This window comes from Berghia stephanieae, chromosome 2 (genome assembly GCF_034508935.2).
Source record: "Berghia stephanieae isolate SIO BIC M18660-M18661 chromosome 2, UCSD_Bste_1.3, whole genome shotgun sequence".
Lineage (NCBI taxonomy): Eukaryota > Metazoa > Mollusca > Gastropoda > Nudibranchia > Aeolidiidae > Berghia > Berghia stephanieae.
In genome coordinates this window covers 6990116-7014774 of record NC_088361.1, presented here as the reverse complement: position 1 = coordinate 7014774, position 24659 = coordinate 6990116, and the positions used below count along the sequence as shown (strand labels likewise).

General features: G+C 38.8%; 1 protein-coding gene across 1 annotated transcript; it reads right to left on the bottom strand.

Moving 5' to 3' along the window:
- Nucleotides 1-4171: 4171 nt before the first annotated feature.
- LOC144963860 (uncharacterized) lies at nt 4172-6638 on the bottom strand. Its single transcript, XM_078897811.1, has 3 exons — nt 6185-6638; nt 5488-5776; nt 4172-4184 (listed from the first exon to the last, which is right to left on the bottom strand). Exons 1-3 carry the CDS (start codon nt 6636-6638, stop codon nt 4172-4174), a joined length of 756 nt encoding a protein of 251 aa, XP_078753937.1.
- Nucleotides 6639-24659: the final 18021 nt, after the last annotated feature.

Below are 24659 nucleotides of genomic sequence, written 5' to 3'. Positions count from 1 at the left end.
GTTCAGTAACAATTATAGTATGCACGGAAATACGACATAATGTAGGTACTTGATTCTATCCTTACAGTAATCACTATAAGTTTGAATTCCATTAGACAAACAACATCAAATCAATAGAGCGGTATTTCTGTCCTCCCATTTTGGGTCTTTGCGTCTTTTTATTTTTACTTTTCTTCTTCTTCTTTTTTTTTTTTTTTTGTCTATTTTATTTAATAATTTCTTTTTTGTAATGCCAAAATATTTCGTTTTTGGCACCAATTCTATCCTTACAGCACTCACTGTAAGTATGTATATGAGACAAACATCAAAATCAATTAAGCGGTATTTTGTCGTCCCTTTTTCGAGTCTTTTCGTCTTTTTCTTTTTCTTTTTCTTTTTTTTTTTTTTTTTTTTTTTGGTCTACTATATTTAATAATTTCTTTCTATGTTTTTTTTTTTTTTGCAATGCCAAATACGTGTATTTCGTTTTGGGTACCGGATATCAAAAGCTAATCGATCAATTTTGACCCTTTTTTCATAGGGCATTCTATGTAATACGATCCGCCCTATGCTATAATGTATTATTATATTCATGACAGTATCGAAACCAAATCCAACTATCGACTATAGTTTGCCAAATCGCAGCCCCGATGAGCCGATAATAGAGTTCGATTTTATGGTCTTTTGGTAAACTCTCATCTTCGGAAGTTGGTCCTAGTTCGAGTCCGGCTGTGAGCCTGACACTGAAACCCAAAAAGACTGGCATTTTGACGTCATTATTTGGTTTTTGCACCGCCTAGTAAGTTGTCGTTAGTAGTGCTCATGAAAACAAGTGGTTCCATTGGTTGAACTATTGAATACAACTCACAATTTGTTTTCTTTTGAGGCCAAAACTGGCATTTTGACATCATGTTTTGGTCAGTGTCAGACTATAATTCCCTGGTTTTATCTAAATTGGACTATTGTAACTCCCTTTGGGCGCATTTAGCTAAAGACAAAATTAGCAAACTTCAGGTTGCTCAAAATAACGCAGCCAGGCTCATTGTACGCAATAACAAAAAATACCCGTCAGCAACTCTTCTTCTCCGTGAGTTACATTGGCTTCCTGTGGAAAAAAGAGTTGCCTATAAGATTTGTACTGTTGTCTACAAATCCCTGAGCACGAACAGTCCCTCCTATATTAAAGACCTTCTAAACATATATGTCCCTAATAGAAACTTGAGGTCAAGCAACGACCAATCAATCCTTGTCAAACCTAAGCCATTGCGTAAAATAGGTGAACAGTCTTTTCAATTTTCGGCCCCCCATTTTTGGAACTCTCTCCCATCACACGTGAGATGCTCGGATTCGTTGACAACGTTCAAATCTCGCTTAAAGTTTTATCTTTTTACGTCATAATGTTGCAATATTATTTTCATATTTTGTTGTTGTTAAATTGAATTCGTATCACGTTTCCTTCACACTTGTCTCACTGTAATATGTTTTGTTTTATATCACTGTAAAGCGCTTAGAGCCTGTGACAACGGGGTAAAGCGCTATATAAATGCCATTTATTATTATTATTATTATTATAGATAGAATGCGCTTGGCTAAGAAGCTCATAACATTGCCATCCGGAAGAATAACGGACCAACACACAAAACTGTGTGTAAACATGAACGTTTATAGTCAATTTAATAGGGTTTAGTGAGAATTACTCATAAACGCGGATGACAAAAAAACAATAACAAAGACCTGAGTGACGTCAACTTCGAACTATCTATAAGTTAACGATGGCTACGCTGTGAGCGACGCTAAGTTGTCCTTGGAAAAGGCTCCTTACTCACATTCTCTAACCGAAATCAGGATTTGGCTTGTGACCCCATGTACATTGAGCTCATATTTAATGGATATTCCGCTTTAAAAAGATGAACTTTAAAAAAAAAATCAATTGTCTTTAAATCGGAGGGTGATGGATGGAATATCTGAGCAGACTCTAGAGCTTTTTAGAGATAAAGCTTAAACACATTAAAAACAATACGTCGAGTTTTTATTTTTTAAATTTTCATGCCAAAGAATAATATTACAGCTTTATTATACTTCCATCCAAGGTCGCTGAGTGGGAAACACGGCAGTAAATACATGAGCGATTTGAAACGACTCAGCTTGTGTTAGAAGTGATTTACGTCATAATGTTGCAATACTATTATCATATTTTGTTGTTATTAAATTGAATACTCTTCAACAGTCGTAACCTCACTGCCTTCCTATTGACGCATTGTAACTTAGTAACACTGGCTCTAAACTATCGGAACAATGGAGGACGAGCGTATGACATATTTCTCCGGCGAGCATTAAAGTGTATCCAGAGGGGAAAAAACATAAATTTGATCATGTTTTGACTTTTACACATTCTGATCACAAGGCATATAAAAAGTTCTAGCCAGCATGAAGAATAAAAAGTAATGATTTTCTTTGTTTAGAACCAAGATGGCCGCCGTTGCCGGGCGGCGTGACATCAGACTATTGAATCCAATTCGTATCACGTTTCATCAAACTTGTCTTACTGTAATATGTTTTGTTTTAGGCTAGGGCTATTGGTCAGTACCAATGCTATCTATACACATGCCGACTCGTCGGGAATCTGGCGTGAAAACTAGAAGGCCCACGAGTCCCGCTGATAGCACTTAACTCTCTCTCTCTCTCTCTCTCTCTCTCTCTCTCTCTCTCTCTCTCTCTCTCTCTCTCTCCTCTCTCCCTCCCCCCTCCCTCCTCCCTCCTCTCTCTCTCTCTCTCTCTCTCTCTCTCTCTCTCCTCAAACTTCTACATTTAATGAAAATCAAACGTTGAACACATAAAATAAGATTTGCAAGCAAAAAGTGCAATTGAAGTTTATTTTATAAAAATATATGATAATAATTTTTGAATGGAAGTGATAGTACAAGCGATGATGATGATGATGATGATGATGATGATGATGATGATGATGATGATGATGATGATGATGATGATGATGATAATAATAATAATAGTTTTTTTACAGAGTGGGAGAGAGAGAGAGAGGGAGAGAGAGAGAGGGAGAGAGAGAGAGAGAGAGAGGAGGAGAGAGAGAGAGAGAGAGAGGAGAGGAGAGAGAGAGAGAGAGAGAGAGAGAGAGAGAGAGAGAGAGAGAGAGATCAAAAGAAATGATGGTATCAGCGACGAATATGATGATGATAATAATAATAGTTTGTTTGTATTTTACAATGTTTCAAATTAGTTAATACGTAGGCAACGGCAGGCCAATAATTAGTTCAGTTTCATACAGAGAATATTAATAATAGATGTTTACTATTTATTGAATTAGTATATAATTACTTGATATCAAGATGGCGATGATGACGATGGTAATGAGAATGATGAATTTAACTTCTTTCAAATAAAAGTCATACAATAATTATACACACACACACACACACACACACACACACACACACACTATATTTATATACAAAGACTATAAATACATTAAATAAGACTAACTACACAAATACGAGTATATTTAATACTCAAGAAAGGGGCGTAAAAGGATGATGATGATGATATTGGTGATAAAGAGTAGGAAGAGGAGGATGAGATTGATGATGATAATATATAAATAGACACACACACACACACACACACACACAAAACACTCACACACACATTATATTTATATACAAATATTATAAATACATTAAATAAGACTAACTACACAAATATATTTTAATACTCAAGAAAGGGGTGTATAAGGATGATGATGATGATGATGATGATGATGATGATGATGATGATGAGAATGATAAAGAGGAGGATGAGATTGATGATGATAATATTCAAAATAGACACACACACACACACACACACACGCACACACACACACACGCATTATATTTATATACAAATATAAATACATTAAATAAGACTAACTACAGAAATATATTTTAATACTCAAGAAAGGGGTGTATAAGGATGATGATGATGATGATGATGATGATGATGATGATGATGATGATGATGATGATGATGATGATGATGATGATGAAAATTAGGAAGAGGAGGATGACATTGATGATGATAATATTCAAAATAGATTTTGTATGATGACCAAGCTCATTTCTTTATAAAACTTATTTAAAGTGACAATATAAACACATTGCTATAGATAAGATTGCATAAATTTGAAGAACAATTCTCATTTATGTCCCCTACAGATGACACAGCAGAAATATGAGAATATGATTGACACAAAAAGCTGCTTCAATAGCAATATGAATAAAAAAAGATAGTGGTGGTGACGATGTTGAAGAAAATTGATAATATACGTTGGTGAGGTTGATGGTTGTGGTAGTGAAGATAATGGTGCTGGTGATGATACTGGTGAAACGATGATGGTGATAGATAATGACGATTATGATGAAGGTGAAGTTGGTGATGACATTGATGATGGTGTCGACAATAAAGCTGGGGTTGGTAGATAATGGAGATATGATGAAGATGAAGATGATATTAGTGGTGATGGCAATAAAGATGATGCTGTTAGATAATGACAATGGTAAAGAAGGTGAACGTAATAAAGACGATGCTGATAGATAATGACAATAATGATGAAGGTGAAAATAATGGTGATATTAATGCTTGTGATGACAATAATGATGACACTGATAAATAGTGACGTAGACTACGAATGAAGATGATAATAATGATGCTAATAATTTAAATAGGATGGTGGCGGTAGTGGTGGTGAATAAAGATGGATATGATGATGATCGCAAAGACTATTATGCTGGTAGTGATGGAAAATGATGATGATGATGATGATGATGATGATGATGAAGGTGAAGATGATGATGATATTGATGGTGGTGAGGGCAATAAAGATGATACTGATATATTAATGACAATGATGAAGAAAGTGAAGGTGATTGCGGTGATTACTGATGCTAATATATATTGACAATAATGATTCTGATAGATAATGACAAAGATGATGATAATGATAATGATGATGATGGTGGTGGTGGTGGGGGAAGTAGTGGTGGTGAATGAAGATGAATATAATGATGGTTGCAAAGACGGTGATGTTGGCAGTGGTGGGACTGATGATGATGATGATGATGTTGATGATGCTGATGATGATGATGATGATAATGAGGATGATAAATGGATATCCACAAAGAAATAGAGCTGATATAATAATTACTGTGACCTCAGTTTGTTCATCTTCCTTTATCCGACTGCTTCTTCGAATTGAAAATTGAAAATCTCTTCTTAAATATATTGGACAGGCATAGAATAGCCTTTACAGGAACACACACATCGATTGCAAATGTCTCTGCAAAATTGCCAAGAATTACGGCTAATCTTGCCCTACATATTTTTGATTTATTGTTAACAAAGAAACAATATGAAAGGAGTGAAAATTCTAAAAACAACTCGCACAGTGAAGATAAACCATCCCTGTCCCTAGAATTAAAATACTCTGTTAACTCAGAGTTTGGCACAACACACGCTCTGCTTCGTAGTTCCTGCTGTTGGAAAAATTTAGAATAGATGGTGAAATCTGCTACATTTTTGGTTTGTCGTGTAATTTTTCCCAGGGTGGACTTAGAAGGGAGATAAAGGTGACCACGTAAAGAAGAATATAGCACTCTTGACCTCGTGGACCACGAAAAGGCAAGAATTAAATCATCTGGAAAGTAAATCCGTTGATTTTTCTGAGCATTCAGGAGCTGAATCTGGCGTTCTATAAATTTCTGGATAGCCTTAGACTTCTCTAATGAGGATTCATTTTCTTCATCTGCAATGAAAAAAAAAGTAGAAGATAATGAAATAGACGATACATGATTGGAAACAATGAATTTTATTTTTAAAATGCATTTCAAAATTTTAATTTCGTGAATCTATAACGAATCAAAAACAACAGCAACACAACAAGGGTAATAGTTCTTCTTATCATCATCATCATCATCATCATCATCATCATCATCATCATCATCATCATCATCATCATCATCATCATCATCAACATCATTATTATCATTATCATTATTGTTATTATTATTATTATTATTATTATTATTATTATTATTATTATTATTATTATTATTATTATTATTATTATTATTATTATTATTATTATTATGTTCACGTTGATAATAAAACTGACGCTAACGCATTTAAAAATTAAAATAGTAGGTTAACTCACCTTCTAGTTGGGAGTCCAGTGTGTAGAATCGAAGTATTTCTGTAAGTTCACTCCAACGCTTTAAGGTTCCATCTGAGAAAGTCTGGTGTTGGCTTTGTTTAATTCCAAATAAACCCTCATATTGAATTGACCTGATGCTGTGATCATCGTTCACCTCTTTAACTGTAAAGTAGATACTAAATGAGTGGACCATACCGATCCTAGCACGGCTATGAAGACTAAACTCAGAATCTGAAGACAGTCCAACAACACCATTAGAGGAAATCTCTTGAACAAAATAATCTTTAAAGTTTTTTCCCAACTCATTTTCTGTATTTTCAAGTAAATCTTTCTTAAGAAAAATTGATAACTCATCAATATCCTGAAGCCTGTCTCTAAATTCACTTGTCGAATTTAATGTCTGACGAGATGGTGCTGTTTTTCGCAAACAAGAAGGGGTATTGTATTTAGCCATTTATTTGGAGGAATAGCAGGTGAAGGATACCTTGATTTCCGTCTCATAGGAGCATCATGATGCCAATGATTGGCACAGATACCCATATAGTCTGCAACATCACTCGAATCGATATTATTTGGCAGTGCACTAATCCATATTTGTCTCTCAATTGGATCCGAATGAAATTTATATATAGTTGTCTTTTCGCCATGTCTATAATTTGAAGTGCAATCAAAAACAACATTTTCGAGGCATTTTCGGTTATTATTGATAAAAAAATAATGATAAAATGTTTATTATTTGCTTAAAATGCATTGCCGAATCCATTGTACAGGGAAAATGAGCAATAAACAACGGCAATTCACAACTACAACAAAACTTAATGGTCACTCCATGAAAATGAACAACAGAATAAGGGCGATTCACAACTACAAGCAAGACTGAATTCTTAAAAGTGTGACATATGGCACTACTTGACCTAGGTGATGCTAAGTGTGTGTATGTGTGTGTGTGTGTGTGTGTGTGTGTGTATGCGCGTGCGTTTTAGTCTTAAAACTCTAGATAGCTTTGGTATGCGTACGAGCGTGTTTGAGTAATGTAATTAATGCCATCTCATGCAGGTAACCGAGGTAACTCAACTCTCGCCCCTTCCCCCAGTTCAAAAAAAACCATGGGCCTTCCAGATTTTTTTGGCCACGGTCGCTCGAACTGCACGTCTCTAGAGTGCTATGGTCAGTACTGACTCCCAGGCGCTAGCACATGCGGGTCAGTACTGACGAACAGACGCCAGTGCCTGGAGGTCAGTACTGACCAATAACCTGGTGTCTATTGGTCAGTATTGAACAACAGGTGCCACCGCCCACAGACAACCTCTCTTCGGTCTGTGCCACCGCCCACCATTGATCAGCACTGACGAACATCGGACCTGTTCGTCAGTGCAAAGACCTCTTCGCACTTATTCGTCACCATTAAAAAAAAAAAAAAAACAATTAAAATTCCAGGCTCTCAGGCCAACTTATCCGATGGCACACAGTAACACTTGGTCACTTAGATAAGTTTGATTTCTAACGCGTTAGATGCCGTTGGGGCAACGATATGACTCGTTATTTCAAGCCACCGTAAGATTCTTTTTTATTTTATGTTGTCCATTCTATTTCTTTGGGTTATTTTGTTTTTATTGGTTTTTTTTCCCGTATATTTTCGTTATAGCTTAATTTAAAGAAAAATAGAGGAAAATTTGTTATATAATATTTCCTGTTACGATTCTTTTATAATACTTTGTCCATTCTATTACTACTACTACCACTCACTACTACTACCACTACTGCTACTACTACTACTACTACTACTACTACTACTACTACTACTACTACTACTACTACTACTACTACTACTACTACTTATATGTCTTTTATCTTCCATTATTTTCTGGAAGGTTCTGTTCCCTGACGCTGACCTTTTCTTATCAATCAGACACCCCCCTGGGGCACCCTATCCTCTACCCACGCTAACATTTCATTCAACAAGATATGAAGTGAATAGAAAAGTGCCAGAAGACAATAGAGAATAAAAATTTTTCGCGGCGGTGGTGGGGTTTGAACCTGCGACCTTATTGGTACGACAACTCCGCCTGGCAGGTGAGAGCGTGGCTCTACCGTGTGAGCTATCCACGAACACAAAAATATTCGTTTCAAACCCAAAGTCATTACTAGATCCTCTCTCACCCACTTCTTGAGACCGCCGATTCGTTCGTACACCACCATCGCGAATAATTTTGACCAGCAGTTAAGCTTAATAGCCAATATTCTCAACACAAACATATAACATAGAAACGATTGAGACATTGAGTATGCTCCGGTGTATGGGGTGAATTTTTAATTCAGAAAAGTGAGTGGAGCAGGCACTTATGTTGGTAACAACAAGATATGAAGTGAATAGAAAAGTGCCAGAAGACAATAGAGAATAAAATTTTTTCGCGGCGGTGGTGGGGTTTGAACCTGCGACCTTATTGGTACGACAACTCCGCCTGGCAGGTGAGAGCGTGGCTCTACCGTGTGAGCTATCCACGAACACAAAAATATTCGTTTCAAACCCAAAGTCATTACTAGATCCCTCTCTCACCCACTTCTTGAGACCGCCGATTCGTTCGTACACCACCATCGCGAATAATTTTGACCAGCAGTTAAGCTTAATAGCCAATATTCTCAACACAAACATATAACATAGAAACGATTGAGACATTGAGTATGCTCCGGTGTATGGGGTGAATTTTTAATTCAGAAAAGTGAGTGGAGCAGGCACTTATGTTGGTAACAACAAGATATGAAGTGAATAGAAAAGTGCCAGAAGACAATAGAGAATAAAAATTTTTCGCGGCGGTGGTGGGGTTTGAACCTGCGACCTTATTGGTACGACAACTCCGCCTGGCAGGTGAGAGCGTGGCTCTACCGTGTGAGCTATCCACGAACACAAAAATATTCGTTTCAAACCCAAAGTCATTACTAGATCCCTCTCTCACCCACTTCTTGAGACCGCCGATTCGTTCGTACACCACCATCGCGAATAATTTTGACCAGCAGTTAAGCTTAATAGCCAATATTCTCAACACAAACATATAACATAGAAACGATTGAGACATTGAGTATGCTCCGGTGTATGGGGTGAATTTTTAATTCAGAAAAGTGAGTGGAGCAGGCACTTATGTTGGTAACAACAAGATATGAAGTGAATAGAAAAGTGCCAGAAGACAATAGAGAATAAAAATTTTTCGCGGCGGTGGTGGGGTTTGAACCTGCGACCTTATTGGTACGACAACTCCGCCTGGCAGGTGAGAGCGTGGCTCTACCGTGTGAGCTATCCACGAACACAAAAATATTCGTTTCAAACCAAAGTCATTACTAGATCCCTCTCTCACCCACTTCTTGAGACCGCCGATTCGTTCGTACACCACCATCGCGAATAATTTTGACCAGCAGTTAAGCTTAATAGCCAATATTCTCAACACAAACATATAACATAGAAACGATTGAGACATTGAGTATGCTCCGGTGTATGGGGTGAATTTTTAATTCAGAAAAGTGAGTGGAGCAGGCACTTATGTTGGTAACAACAAGATATGAAGTGAATAGAAAAGTGCCAGAAGACAATAGAGAATAAAAATTTTTCGCGGCGGTGGTGGGGTTTGAACCTGCGACCTTATTGGTACGACAACTCCGCCTGGCAGGTGAGAGCGTGGCTCTACCGTGTGAGCTATCCACGAACACAAAAATATTCGTTTCAAACCCAAAGTCATTACTAGATCCCTCTCTCACCCACTTCTTGAGACCGCCGATTCGTTCGTACACCACCATCGCGAATAATTTTGACCAGCAGTTAAGCTTAATAGCCAATATTCTCAACACAAACATATAACATAGAAACGATTGAGACATTGAGTATGCTCCGGTGTATGGGGTGAATTTTTAATTCAGAAAAGTGAGTGGAGCAGGCACTTATGTTGGTAACAACAAGATATGAAGTGAATAGAAAAGTGCCAGAAGACAATAGAGAATAAAAATTTTTCGCGGCGGTGGTGGGGTTTGAACCTGCGACCTTATTGGTACGACAACTCCGCCTGGCAGGTGAGAGCGTGGCTCTACCGTGTGAGCTATCCACGAACACAAAAATATTCGTTTCAAACCCAAAGTCATTACTAGATCCCTCTCTCACCCACTTCTTGAGACCGCCGATTCGTTCGTACACCACCATCGCGAATAATTTTGACCAGCAGTTAAGCTTAATAGCCAATATTCTCAACACAAACATATAACATAGAAACGATTGAGACATTGAGTATGCTCCGGTGTATGGGGTGAATTTTTAATTCAGAAAAGTGAGTGGAGCAGGCACTTATGTTGGTAACAACAAGATATGAAGTGAATAGAAAAGTGCCAGAAGACAATAGAGAATAAAAATTTTTCGCGGCGGTGGTGGGGTTTGAACCTGCGACCTTATTGGTACGACAACTCCGCCTGGCAGGTGAGAGCGTGGCTCTACCGTGTGAGCTATCCACGAACACAAAAATATTCGTTTCAAACCCAAAGTCATTACTAGATCCCTCTCTCACCCACTTCTTGAGACCGCCGATTCGTTCGTACACCACCATCGCGAATAATTTTGACCAGCAGTTAAGCTTAATAGCCAATATTCTCAACACAAACATATAACATAGAAACGATTGAGACATTGAGTATGCTCCGGTGTATGGGGTGAATTTTTAATTCAGAAAAGTGAGTGGAGCAGGCACTTATGTTGGTAACAACAAGATATGAAGTGAATAGAAAAGTGCCAGAAGACAATAGAGAATAAAAATTTTTCGCGGCGGTGGTGGGGTTTGAACCTGCGACCTTATTGGTACGACAACTCCGCCTGGCAGGTGAGAGCGTGGCTCTACCGTGTGAGCTATCCACGAACACAAAAATATTCGTTTCAAACCCAAAGTCATTACTAGATCCCTCTCTCACCCACTTCTTGAGACCGCCGATTCGTTCGTACACCACCATCGCGAATAATTTTGACCAGCAGTTAAGCTTAATAGCCAATATTCTCAACACAAACATATAACATAGAAACGATTGAGACATTGAGTATGCTCCGGTGTATGGGGTGAATTTTTAATTCAGAAAAGTGAGTGGAGCAGGCACTTATGTTGGTAACAACAAGATATGAAGTGAATAGAAAAGTGCCAGAAGACAATAAAAAAAATTTTTATTCTCTATTGTCTTCTGGCACTTTTCTATTCACTTCATATCTTGTTGTTACCAACATAAGTGCCTGCTCCACTCACTTTTCTGAATTAAAAATTCACCCCATACACCGGAGCATACTCAATGTCTCAATCGTTTCTATGTTATATGTTTGTGTTGAGAATATTGGCTATTAAGCTTAACTGCTGGTCAAAATTATTCGCGATGGTGGTGTACGAACGAATCGGCGGTCTCAAGAAGTGGGTGAGAGAGGGATCTAGTAATGACTTTGGGTTTGAAACGAATATTTTTGTGTTCGTGGATAGCTCACACGGTAGAGCCACGCTCTCACCTGCCAGGCGGAGTTGTCGTACCAATAAGGTCGCAGGTTCAAACCCCACCACCGCCGCGAAAAATTTTTATTCTCTATTGTCTTCTGGCACTTTTCTATTCACTTCATATCTTGTTGTTACCAACATAAGTGCCTGCTCCACTAACATTTCATTCATACTGCAACCACCATTGAGTACAGACGATACAAGTTATTTTTCATTATATTTTATTTGTTTTCCACGTTTATTTGTGTATTGTTGTGTTAATGAAGGGTTTGTACCCGAAACGTCCATTGTCTGTTTTGTTCCCATACGAAGCCTTTCATTTTCACTCTTTCGTTAGTATTTTACGATCACCGGCTTCAGGCAGCCCTTACCGTTTTCTACTTTTCCTGTCTCAGTAAGATGCGAGCAAGCCGAATTTCAAATGACAGGAATGAAGAAAGACGAGACAATGAAAGAGCTTTCACTTTCAGTTCTGGCGCCACCAAGGAATTTACCCAATGGAAACCGTACGGTGCTCTTATTGGCTAACCAACCAGCGGCCTCGATGAGAAAAATATCCGCCATTTTGATGTTGGCTGGGAATCGCGTTACTATAGTAAACAAGCGCTGATCGGCCGTTCATGAAAACAAGTTGCTGCTCGCTCGTTTAACTCAAAATTATTCAAAACGATCTCTCTAAAATGATATAAATGTGACTAAAAGGTTTTCTTCACGGTCAAAACCACACAACATTCTATTAATGATTACGTCCGAGGCAAAAAGGAATATTGACAGGTCGACCGAGAGTTGAACTCGTGAGACGACAAACATCAATGCGAAGTGTAGCGAGAGTCAAGCTATTGTTTGTCTTGTCCTATTCTATATAGAGAAAAGGATAAATAGTATAGCCTCGTGTGTGAGTGGTTGCGTGTCATAGTCTTGTTTTTAAATTGTTTCTGTTGTTTATGTGTGTAGTGATGACTCTCTCACACTCAATTTCAATGCCGAAAGAGGAATTCCCGCACACAAGAAAGGGGAATTGGGGTGGTATTTGGCATACATATTGTATAGTATCTAGTTCTAAATAGATAACTGATTAGAATTATATTATGATATATAAACACAATGCCAAATACAATTCCGAAGTTTCCTTATTTCAAATGAAATAAAGCTCCAAAACCTAATGGTAGTGATTGTAGTACTGGTGTTAGTGAGGTGATGTGGTGTTGGTGGTGGTTGTAGTTGTAGTAGTAATAGTGATGATGATGTGGTGGTGGTGATGATTGTAGTTGTAGTAGTAGTGGTAGTGATGATGATGTGGTGGTGGTTGTAGTAGTAGTGGTAATGGTAATGATATGGTGGTGGTGGTGGTTGTAGTAGTAGTGGTCGTGATGATGATGTGGTGGTGGTGTTTGTAGTAGTAGTGGTAATGATGCAGCTATGTGGTCTAGTAGCATGACACTCGCTTCCGGATCGGAAGGTCCTGGGTACGAGCCTCGCGCTCGGCGCATAGTTGAGTCCTTGGAAAAGGCTCTTTACTCACATTCTCTCACCGTACTCAGGTATAAAATGAGTACCTGGCCGTTAACAGAGTTGTCTTTGTCCGAAAAATTGTAATATCGCCTAACAGGCGTCATGTCCCGTCCTACATGTTAAATGTTGACCAGGGACCCCTTGTAAAGCGCTTTGAGCACATTTAGTAGATATTGCACTATATAAAGCTCAATTTTAAAAAAAATAATATTTCAATGATGATGATATGGTGGTGGTGGTTGCAGTAGTAGTAGTGGTAGTGATGATAATGTGGTGGTGGTTGTAGTTGTAGTAGTAGTGATAGTGATGATGATGTGGTGGTGGTTGTAGTAGTAGTGGTAGTGATGATGCTGTGGTTGTGGTGGTTGTAGTAGTAGTTGTAATGGTGATGATATGGTGGTGGTTGTAGTAGTAGTGGTCGTGATGACGATGTGGTTGTGGTGGTTGTAGTAGTAGTGGTAGTGATGCTATTGTGGTGGTGGTTGTAGTAGTTGAGGTAGTGATGTGGTGGTGGTTGTAGTAGTAGTGGTGGTGGTGGTTGTGGTAGTAGTGGTAATGATGATGATATGGTGGTGGTGGTTGCAGTAGTAGTGGTAGTGATGACGATGTGGTTGTGGTGATTGTAGTAGTGGTAGTGATGATGATGTGCTGGTGGTGGTGTAGTAGTAGTGGTAGTGATAATGATGTGGGGCTGGTGGTTGTAGTAGTAGTGTTAGTGATGATATTGTGGTGGTGGTTGTAGTAGTAGATGATGTGGTGGTTGGAAAACACATTACAGGTTATTATAATACATGATTACACACATTCTCTAACTTCATTTTTTGACAGCTTCGTTGTGCCATAAATATACGCAACAGTTCTGAAACATTTTATTGTGGATTTTGATATTGTTTGTTGTTTTTCTTGTGTCGTTATGTTGACATAGATACCGAATGAATGGTAATTACTACATTCTCAGCCAACAACAAAATGGCGCTGAATGCTTTCATTGGTGGACACTTTTTAGGCTTCGTACGTATTCTCATTCGTTTAATTCTATGGGCGCCACGCATCAGTGCAGTGAGCATGCACGTTGGATGAACCGAAATATAGGGCTTCCAGTTTGGCGTTTCAACACCAAATTTGGTCTTTTTCTCAGGATTGGACAATTTCACTTGTTTAATTAATTGATATATTTATTAAACAAATCTCACGTAAACCGACAAAAAGATTTAGTGAAAACAAGGGCTTCCCTGCGACTAGTATGGGACAGGAAATGCTGATTTATTTGTCGTAGAGCAAGTTATTTTAAAAAATGGCATTTTTCCATAATTTTGGTACCGTCAACGCCCGTGGCCAGGTCAGAACTGACCAATTGGCATCAGTACAAGTAATAGTATTAGTCAGGACTGACCCCCCAGACGCCGGTGCCTGTTCGTCAGTACTGACCCGCAGGTGCCAGCGCCTGGGGGTCAGTACTGACGAATAGCCACTCCGTTTGTTTTATATCACTGTAAAGCGCTTGGAGCCTGTGACAACGGGGTAGAGCGCTATATAAATGTCATTTATTATTATTATTATTATTATTATTATTATTATTATTATTATTATTAAAATTGATTCTTCCACAATTTTATGATGGCTGCAACCTCATGTAGGCTTCATGTAGTGTTATTACACTTAAATAAAGGCAGTGTTTAAACAGCTTTGAACAACAGACATAATAAAAATAATGGACGCCACCAGACTCTTGATATTCGCTGATAATATACGAGTTGTCATGTTGCTTTTTTATGTTTATAAAATTAATTTTTGTTTAATAGAATTTAATTGTCCGCCCTGCATCGAGCAGCTTGGTTCTAAACAAAGAAAATCGGTAATTTTTATTCTTCATATTGGCTAGAACTTTTTCACATGTCATATGATCAGAATGTGTGAAAGTCAGAACATGATCACATTTATAATGTTTTTATCCTCTGGATACACCTTTATGCTCGTCGGAGAAAAATTTAATAATGGCGTCCGCCATTGGTCCGATAGTTTAGAACCAGTAACTAAGTTACTATGTGTCATTATGAGGGAAGTGTCGTCGAAGACTATTGTAAAACACGTCAGTTGTAGCAGTTGAACTTTATGTCAGAATTTAGGCATTTTAATATTATGGTTATCAATCCTAATTACATTGTTTCATAAACATAAAACATCTAAACTTTAATTTAGACATTTTAAAAATGATCACAGTTTTGTGGTTTACTTAGAAATCAGCGATCAATTTTTATTTCTTAATGGCGCTTGCGACTGGCATCTTTTAAATTTTTGATATGCATGCCCTATTTATTGTAATAATACAAAGCCCTTTGTTTCTCAAGTTGTTGAAGATGTTTGCTGTTCCACAAAGTTCTTGGTTGGAAAGACTTTCATCTTTTTGCAATTTAGAGATCAACTAAAAACAACATTCCAGGAAAATGTTATTTATCTCACCTGTGAAAAGAATCATGATCAATATTATGATGAAGATGATGATGATGATGATGATGATGATGATGATAATGACGATGATGAAGATGATGGTGACGATGATGATGATGATGATGATGATGATGACGAAGACGACGACGATGACGACGATGATGATGATGATGATGATGATGATGATGATGATGATGATGATGGTGATCGTTGTCATCATCGACATCGACATAATCAACATTATCAACGTCATCAATATAATCATCAACATCACTTTTATCATAATCATCAACTTCGTCATCATCATCATCCTCATCATCCTCATCATCATCATCATCATCATCATCATCATCATCATCATCATCATCATCATCATTTTAGTCAACATCACCAATATTCAGTATTATCACCACGCTTCCATCACGAATATGTTAAGTGTGACAATAACGTAGCCACATGCCAGCATGAAACACCAGACCAAACTCTTCGTCGTACATGACAGACAAATGAACGTGACTACATGCGTCGTTTATTTGCCCGTTAAGTATGATACTGGAGTAATTCACAGCCTGTTCGTTTTGTTCAGGACAGCAGCATCCAGTTCAATCAAAGCTCAACGGTTCCGGCATTTAAGTAAGGGCTACCGGAGACTGACTCCGACGACCCGGCACCTCCACCCTCTGCCTCTTCGGGATAAAGACGTCGGGCACGGACAAAACACTAAGAATAAAGAGAAGAGCCGCTAGACATACCCGTACAAAGGCCAAAAAAAAAAACGGCAGAGGATGTTGGGTGATCGGTATGGGTAGGTCTAGCGGCTCTTCTCTTTATTCTTAGTATTTTGTCAGTGTGAGCGACGTCTTTATCCGGAAGACGGCAGACGACGGCAGTGCCGGTTTACCGGAGTCAGTCTCCGGCTTGGGTTAGCACTAAAGGTCTTGAGTCTACAACAAAAATTAATACGTAGCTCACATTTCTGCTCTCTGTAAATCTTTATACTTTCAATTGAAGAAAATCAGTTCGGTCCGTCAGTATATTGCAATTGGAACATGTAAAACATTGGTTGTTTCCCTCATTTTTTCGAAACTAGATTATTGTAACTCCTGCTTGTCAACTTGCCTCAGGCTTCTATTAAACAATGACAACTACTGCAAAACAGTGCAGCAAGATTAGTTTTTGGCAAAAAAAAATTTGATCATGCAACCCCTTTGTTGGCATCTCTCCATTGGTTGCCCATTGAAAAGCGCACATATTACAAAGCAGCGTGTCTTGTTTATATGTGTTTGACTGGTATAGCACCGGCATATCTCACTTAAAATTACACTTTAAGATCATGTAATGACCAAACGAAAATTTCGGAAAAAAGATCAAGAACAAAATTTGGTGATAGATCGTTTGCTTGTTTCGGCCCCAAGATTTGGAATGAACTACCACGTGGTCTGAGGGAGTGCAAGTCTTTACCTACTTTTAAAAAGAATCTCAAGACACATTTTTACTGTATTTGTTTTTATTGACTCTATGAATCCTTGAATTGGCTATGAATTATTATTATTATTTTATTTTTTTTCACTTAAAATTGATATTTATATTGTAAAGTGCGCAGAGCTTGTGTTTTACACGAGAATGAGCGCTATATAAATGTGTATTATTATTATTATTATTATTATTATTATTATTATTATTATTATTATTATTATTATTATTATTATTATTATTATTATTATTATTATGTAGGACGAGATATGATGCGTGTAAGGTTCGTACCGCACTAGGACAGGACTGTCCCAGGACGAATTTGTCCTGTCCCACTGAAGAAAACGTCTATTCAAAACAGGTACCGCACCAGGACACACCTCGCATATCGCCTGCGCAAATGCAAAGGCTCGCTCTGTTACAATAATATTATTTTCACCAAGACAGTGTTGTTAATGGCCATGCACTAAAATTTTTATAACAGTAAGCAATGGGGGTAAAGAGCCTTTCCGAAGGACTCAACCTTACGTCGCCCTCAGCGGGCCTCGAACCAAGGGGCTACAGGTCAGAAGCTTTGTGTCGTACCACTAGATCACCAAGGTACAGTAAAATATTTTAACTATCCCAAAAATCCCATTTTGGACGCATTTGTGTCAAGATTCCAAGGTCACACTATCGATGAAATGCGTTTAAGAAACGCACTCACAAGTTCTAATAATCCGTACCATCACAGAAACCTATGTGTAACCTTTACAATTATAGTCTGAGCAAGTCCAGTGAGTACTAATCCCATAACGAGCAAGTCCAGTGAGAACTAATCCCATAACGAGCAAGTCCAGTGAGAACTAATCCCATAACGAGCAAGTCCAGTGAGAACTAATCCCATAACGAGCAAGTCCAGTGAGAACTAATCCCATAACGAGCAAGTCCAGTGAGAACTAATCCCATAACGAGCAAGTCCAGTGAGAACTAATCCCATAACGAGCAAGTCCAGTGAGAACTAATCCCATAACGAGCAAGTCCAGTGAGAACTAATCCCATAACGAGCAAGTCCAGTGAGAACTAATCCCATAACGAGCAAGTCCAGTGAGAACTAATCCCATAACGAGCAAGTCCAGTGAGAACTAATCCCATAACGAGCAAGTCCAGTGAGAACTAATCCCATAACGAGCAAGTCCAGTGAGAACTAATCCCATAACGAGCAAGTCCAGTGAGAACTAATCCCATAACGAGCAAGTCCAGTGAGAACTAATCCCATAACGAGCAAGTCCAGTGAGAACTAATCCCATAACGAGCAAGTCCAGTGAGAAACCATAACAGTCTGAAATAATCCATAACGAGCAAGTCCAGTGAGAACTAATCCCATAACGAGCAGTCCAGTGAGAACTAATCCCATAACGAGCAAGTCCAGTGAGAACTAATCCCATAACGAGCAAGTCCAGTGAGAACTAATCCCATAACGAGCAAGTCCAGTGAGAACTAATCCCATAACGAGCAAGTCCAGTGAGAACTAATCCCATAACGAGCAAGTCCAGTGAGAACTAATCCCATAACGAGCAAGTCCAGTGAGAACTAATCCCATAACGAGCAAGTCCAGTGAGAACTAATCCCATAACGAGCAAGTCCAGTGAGAACTAATCCCATAACGAGCAAGTCCAGTGAGAACTAATCCCATAACGAGCAAGTCCAGTGAGAACTAATCCATACGAGCAAGTCCTGAGAACTAATCCCATAACGAGCAAGTCCAGTGAGAACTAATCCCTAACGAGCAAGTCCAGTGAGAACTAATCCCATAACGAGCAAGTCCAGTGAGAACTAATCCCATAACGAGCAAGTCCAGTGGAGAACTAATCCCATAACGAGCAAGTCCAGTGAGAACTAATCCCATAACGAGCAAGTCCAGTGAGAACTAATCCCATAACGAGCAAGTCCAGTGAGAACTAATCCCATAACGAGCAAGTCCAGTGAGAACTAATCCATAACGAGCAAGTCCCGTGAGAACTAATCCCATAACGAGCAGTCCCGTGAAAAATCCATAACGACAAGTCAGTGAGAAACTAATCCCATAACGAGCAAGTCCAGTGAGAACTAATCCCATAACGAGCAAGTCCAGTGAGAACTAATCCCATAACGAGCAAGTCCAGTGAGAACTAATCCCATAACGAGCAAGTCCAGTGAGAACTAATCCCATAACGAGCAAGTCCAGTGAGAACTAATCCCATAACGAGCAAGTCCAGTGAGAACTAATCCCATAACGAGCAAGTCCAGTGAGAACTAATCCCATAACGAGCAAGTCCAGTGAGAAACTAATCCCATAACGAGCAAGTCCAGTGAGAACTAATCCCATAACGAGCAAGTCCAGTGAGAACATATCCCATAACGAGCAAGTCCAGTGAGAACTAATCCCATAACGAGCAAGTCCAGTGAGAACTAATCCCATAACGAGCAAGTCCAGTGAGAACTAATCCATAACGAGCAAGTCCATGAGAACTAATCCCATAACGAGCAAGTCCAGTGAGAACTAATCCCATAACGAGCAAGTCCAGTGAGAACTAATCCCATAACGAGCAAGTCCAGTGAGAACTAATCCCATAACGAGCAAGTCCAGTGAGAACTAATCCCATAACGAGCAAGTCCAGTGAGAACTAATCCCATAACGAGCAAGTCCAGTGAGAACTAATCCCATAACGAGCAAGTCCAGTGAGAACTAATCCATAACGAGCAAGTCAGTGAGAACTAATCCCATAACGAGCAAGTCCAGTGAGAACTAATCCCATAACGAGCAAGTCCAGTGAGAACTAATCCCATAACGAGCAAGTCCAGTGAGAACTAATCCCATAACGAGCAAGTCCAGTGAGAACTAATCCCATAACGAGCAAGTCCAGTGAGAACTAATCCCATAACGAGCAAGTCCAGTGAGAACTAATCCCATAACGAGCAAGTCCAGTGAGAACTAATCCCATAACGAGCAAGTCCAGTGAGAACTAATCCCATAACGAGCAAGTCCAGTGAGAACTAATCCCATAACGAGCAAGTCCAGTGAGAACTAATCCCATAACGAGCAAGTCCAGTGAGAACTAATCCCATAACGAGCAAGTCCAGTGAGAACTAATCCCATAACGAGCAAGTCCAGTGAGAACTAATCCCATAACGAGCAAGTCCAGTGAGAACTAATCCCATAACGAGCAAGTCCAGTGAGAACTAATCCCATAACGAGCAAGTCCAGTGAGAACTAATCCCATAACGAGCAAGTCCAGTGAGAACTAATCCCATAACGAGCAAGTCCAGTGAGAACTAATCCCATAACGAGCAAGTCCAGTGAGAACTAATCCCATAACGAGCAAGTCCAGTGAGAACTAATCCCATAACGAGCAAGTCCAGTGAGAACTAATCCATAACGAGCAAGTCCAGTGAGAACTAATCCCATAACGAGCAAGTCCAGTGAGAACTAATCCCATAACGAGCAAGTCCAGTGAGAACTATTCCCATAACGAGCAAGTCCAGTGAGAACTAATCCCATAACGAGCAAGTCCAGTGAGAACTAATCCCATAACGACCAAGTCCAGTGAGAACTAATCCCATAACGAGCAAGTCCAGTGAGAACTAATCCCATAACGAGCAAGTCCAGTGAGAACTAATCCCATAACGAGCAAGTCCAGTGAGAACTAATCCCATAACGAGCAAGTCCAGTGAGAACTAATCCCATAACGAGCAAGTCCAGTGAGAACTAATCCCATAACGAGCAAGTCCAGTGAGAACTAATCCCATAACGAGCAAGTCCAGTGAGAACTAATCCCATAACGAGCAAGTCCAGTGAGAACTAATCCCATAACGAGCAAGTCCAGTGAGAACTAATCCCATAACGAGCAAGTCCAGTGAGAACTAATCCCATAACGAGCAAGTCCAGTGAGAACTAATCCCATAACGAGCAAGTCCAGTGAGAACTAATCCCATAACGAGCAAGTCCAGTGAGAACTAATCCCATAACGAGCAAGTCCAGTGAGAACTAATCCCATAACGAGCAAGTCCAGTGAGAACTAATCCCATAACGAGCAAGTCCAGTGAGAACTAATCCCATAACGAGCAAGTCCAGTGAGAACTAATCCCATAACGAGCAAGTCCAGTGAGAACTAATCCCATAACGAGCAAGTCCAGTGAGAACTAATCCCATAACGAGCAAGTCCAGTGAGAACTAATCCCATAACGAGCAAGTCCAGTGAGAACTAATCCCATAACGAGCAAGTCCAGTGAGAACTAATCCCATAACGAGCAAGTCCAGTGAGAACTAATCCCATAACGAGCAAGTCCAGTGAGAACTAATCCCATAACGAGCAAGTCCAGTGAGAACTAATCCCATAACGAGCAAGTCCAGTGAGAACTAATCCCATAACGAGCAAGTCTAGTGAGAACTAATCCCATAACGAGCAAGTCCAGTGAGAACTAATCCCATAACGAGCAAGTCCAGTGAGAACTAATCCCATAACGAGCAAGTCCAGTGAGAACTAATCCTTAACGAGCAAGTCCAGTGAGAACTAATCCCATAACGAGCTGTTGAACAATAATAAGACAGAGCAGAGGGATTTCAGCTTCTTTCATTCCATTGTTGCTTGAGGGTGTGTCATAAATCCACGTTTTTATTGGCCAATTGTGCGCAATGTGGTCATTTGGTATGACACGCGCTTTCGGATCAGAAGGTCCTGGGTTCAAGACTCGCTCGGCGCATAGTTGAGTCCTTGGAAAAGGCTCTTTACTCACATTCTCTCCTCGTACTCAGGTGTAAAATGAGTACATGGTCGTTAACAGCGTTGTCTCTATCCGAAAATAATGTACTATCACCTAACATGTCACGTCCTAGATGTTAAGTGTTGCTGTTGGCCAGGGACCCTTTGTAAAGCGCTTTGAGCACGTTTAGTGTGTATTGCGCTTTATAAAAGCTCAATTTTTAAAATCTACTAGAGTTAATTGCAAATGTAAGTATAACATTTTGGTATTTTTAGTTAACGCGTTTTAATCTTAGGGTGACATTTATCGTTGATATATCTTTAAGTACAAAATAGATTAAACCGAATAAGATTATTTACTTTTTTTAACAATCCGAATATGATTTTGACCAATTCATGATAACTTATGATTATCTTTTAGAAAACCCATGCTTTAGTTTGATCAAAATCAAAATCAAAAGCATATGGTGTTAAGCGCTGCTTTGAAAAATCGATGTGATTGTATGTTTTGTGTTGTGACCTCATTTCAATGAGTCAAACAAACAAAGACAAGCTTCTATTTAAGAAGCAAAAGGGAATATACACCAACACTATGATTGAACAACCTCTCTTTCCAGCTCACTTCTCATAATCAAAGTCACCAGTGCTAATGCGTGCATTCATATTAAAACTATAATTCTCGCTACCCAAAGGAAATATTAACCAAAGAAATAGGTTAAGGCGATCAGTGCCACAAGTTAGACTAATAAGTCGGTGTTGCAACAATTCTTTGCCAAACAGCTGACTCTGACCACTTGTATAGGCCAACAGTTTTAGACGCAGCTGCTATCAAGTTCTACCGTGAGATAGAGAAAAACAATGTCTCTCTTGGTCATATTATGTTTTCAAATTCAAATATGGACCCCGCCCCAAATATGCGGATATACTTTGAAGTCTCCGATTTAAGAATATGTTTGATAAGTTGGGCGTAATCTCAATTCATCGATATTTGAGGTTAAAGATTTCTGGCAAGGGCGAAAATTGTGTTTTGTTAACAGTGATCGGCAATTGTGGGTTTTTATCAAGTCAATTTTATCGATGTTTTACACTTGAAATTTAAATTTGATTTCGTGTTAACCAGTTCCTGCAGATCAATCTTGGAAATAAAATCTCAATCCTGGGACTTTGCGAGGTCCCAGGTTTTGAGAGTTTTTGCCAAGATGAGGGTTATTAAATCGATCACTATTTGAAGGACGTTTTCTGGCCAAATTGTTATAGAGATGTCTTTCCGGATTACGACTATTAACTGGTAAAATGTATGAAACCCCGATATTAACCCTTATCAGACACGGTTTCATTTCAATCTAACCTGATATTATATTTTATCGTTTTCATACAGCAGTAACAGCAGTGTATTTTTTAAAGTCGTAATAAAAATACATTGTTATTTTCATGTCAGGGTGTAATTATTTAAACTAATCCCTCTCCCGTGAGCTGCCGATGGTTACATAATATCATACAGTATTTTTTATGTAAATGCCGTCCCTAGAACTACTGCTTTACACATTCCTACCTCCAAAATACGATGACATTTCTGACCCCATAATGTAAGAAGGATTGTTAAAATTCAATTAAATAGATTATCTCTAATCCCTATATTTCCTAATGCGGGTGACAATGACAAGGAACAAAAAAAACAAAAAAACATGACAGCTTTGTCCAGATTTACAAAATCCAATTAGAGATTTTAAATATCTTATATTCCAGACAAACGTTCGGAATTTGAATAATGAAAAGGCTTGTGATTCGCTGAGTTAAATATGGCATAAATACATGTTGGCATGTTGGACGGCGACAGTGTGTGGCCGAGCAACACTGAAGCCTTGTCAATAGGTTGAGGCGATTTTAGGCGAGCAAACTTAAAACTTGAGCAGCTATATAGAGCAATATCTCCTAAACTTGCTCAAAGCCTTTTACAAGGGGTCCCTAGCCGACAGCAACACTTTAACATGTAGGACGAGACATGACGCCTGTTAGGCGATATAATATTTTTTTTCCCGATAGAGACAACGATGTTAAGGGTCAGGTACTCTTTTTACACCTGACTATGGTGAGATTATGTTAATGAAGAGACTATTTAAAGGACTAAACTATGCGCCGCTCAGAGCGGGACTCGAACCCTGGAACTTCCAGTCATAAGGCGAGTGCCGTACCACTAGACCACTTAAATAATAATAATAATAATAATAATAATAATAATAATAATAATAATAATAATAATAATAATATACTTGTTGAGGGTACATATTTTCGTAGACAGGTGCATGCGTAAGCTACTCAGAATAAAATGGTTGGATGGAATTAAAAATGAAAAAGTATGGAAAAGTACACAGCAAAAGCCAGTGGGAGAGGAAATAGGAAGAAGACGATGGAGGTGGATTGGACACACCCTTAGAAAGAATGACTCCACTATAATAACAAAGAAAGTATTGAACTGGAACCCTCAGGGTAGAAGATCAAGGGGGAGGCCACGAGGAACGTGGAGAAGAATTAAAGAAGCTGATATACAGAGAAGTGATTTTCAATTCAATTCAATTCAAATATTTATTTATTGTTGGCATTTAAAAATGTTTCATAGATAATATAGTCAGGCTAATAGAAGCCTTTGACCGACATAGGTTTTAACACATAGTGCATAAAAATACATAGTAATACATTTTCCCTTAAAAACATTCCCTTATCAAGATTCCAATCATGACACACAAAGAAAAGTAAATAATATATATATATATATATATATATATATATATATTATATATATATATATGTGTGTGTGTGTGTGGT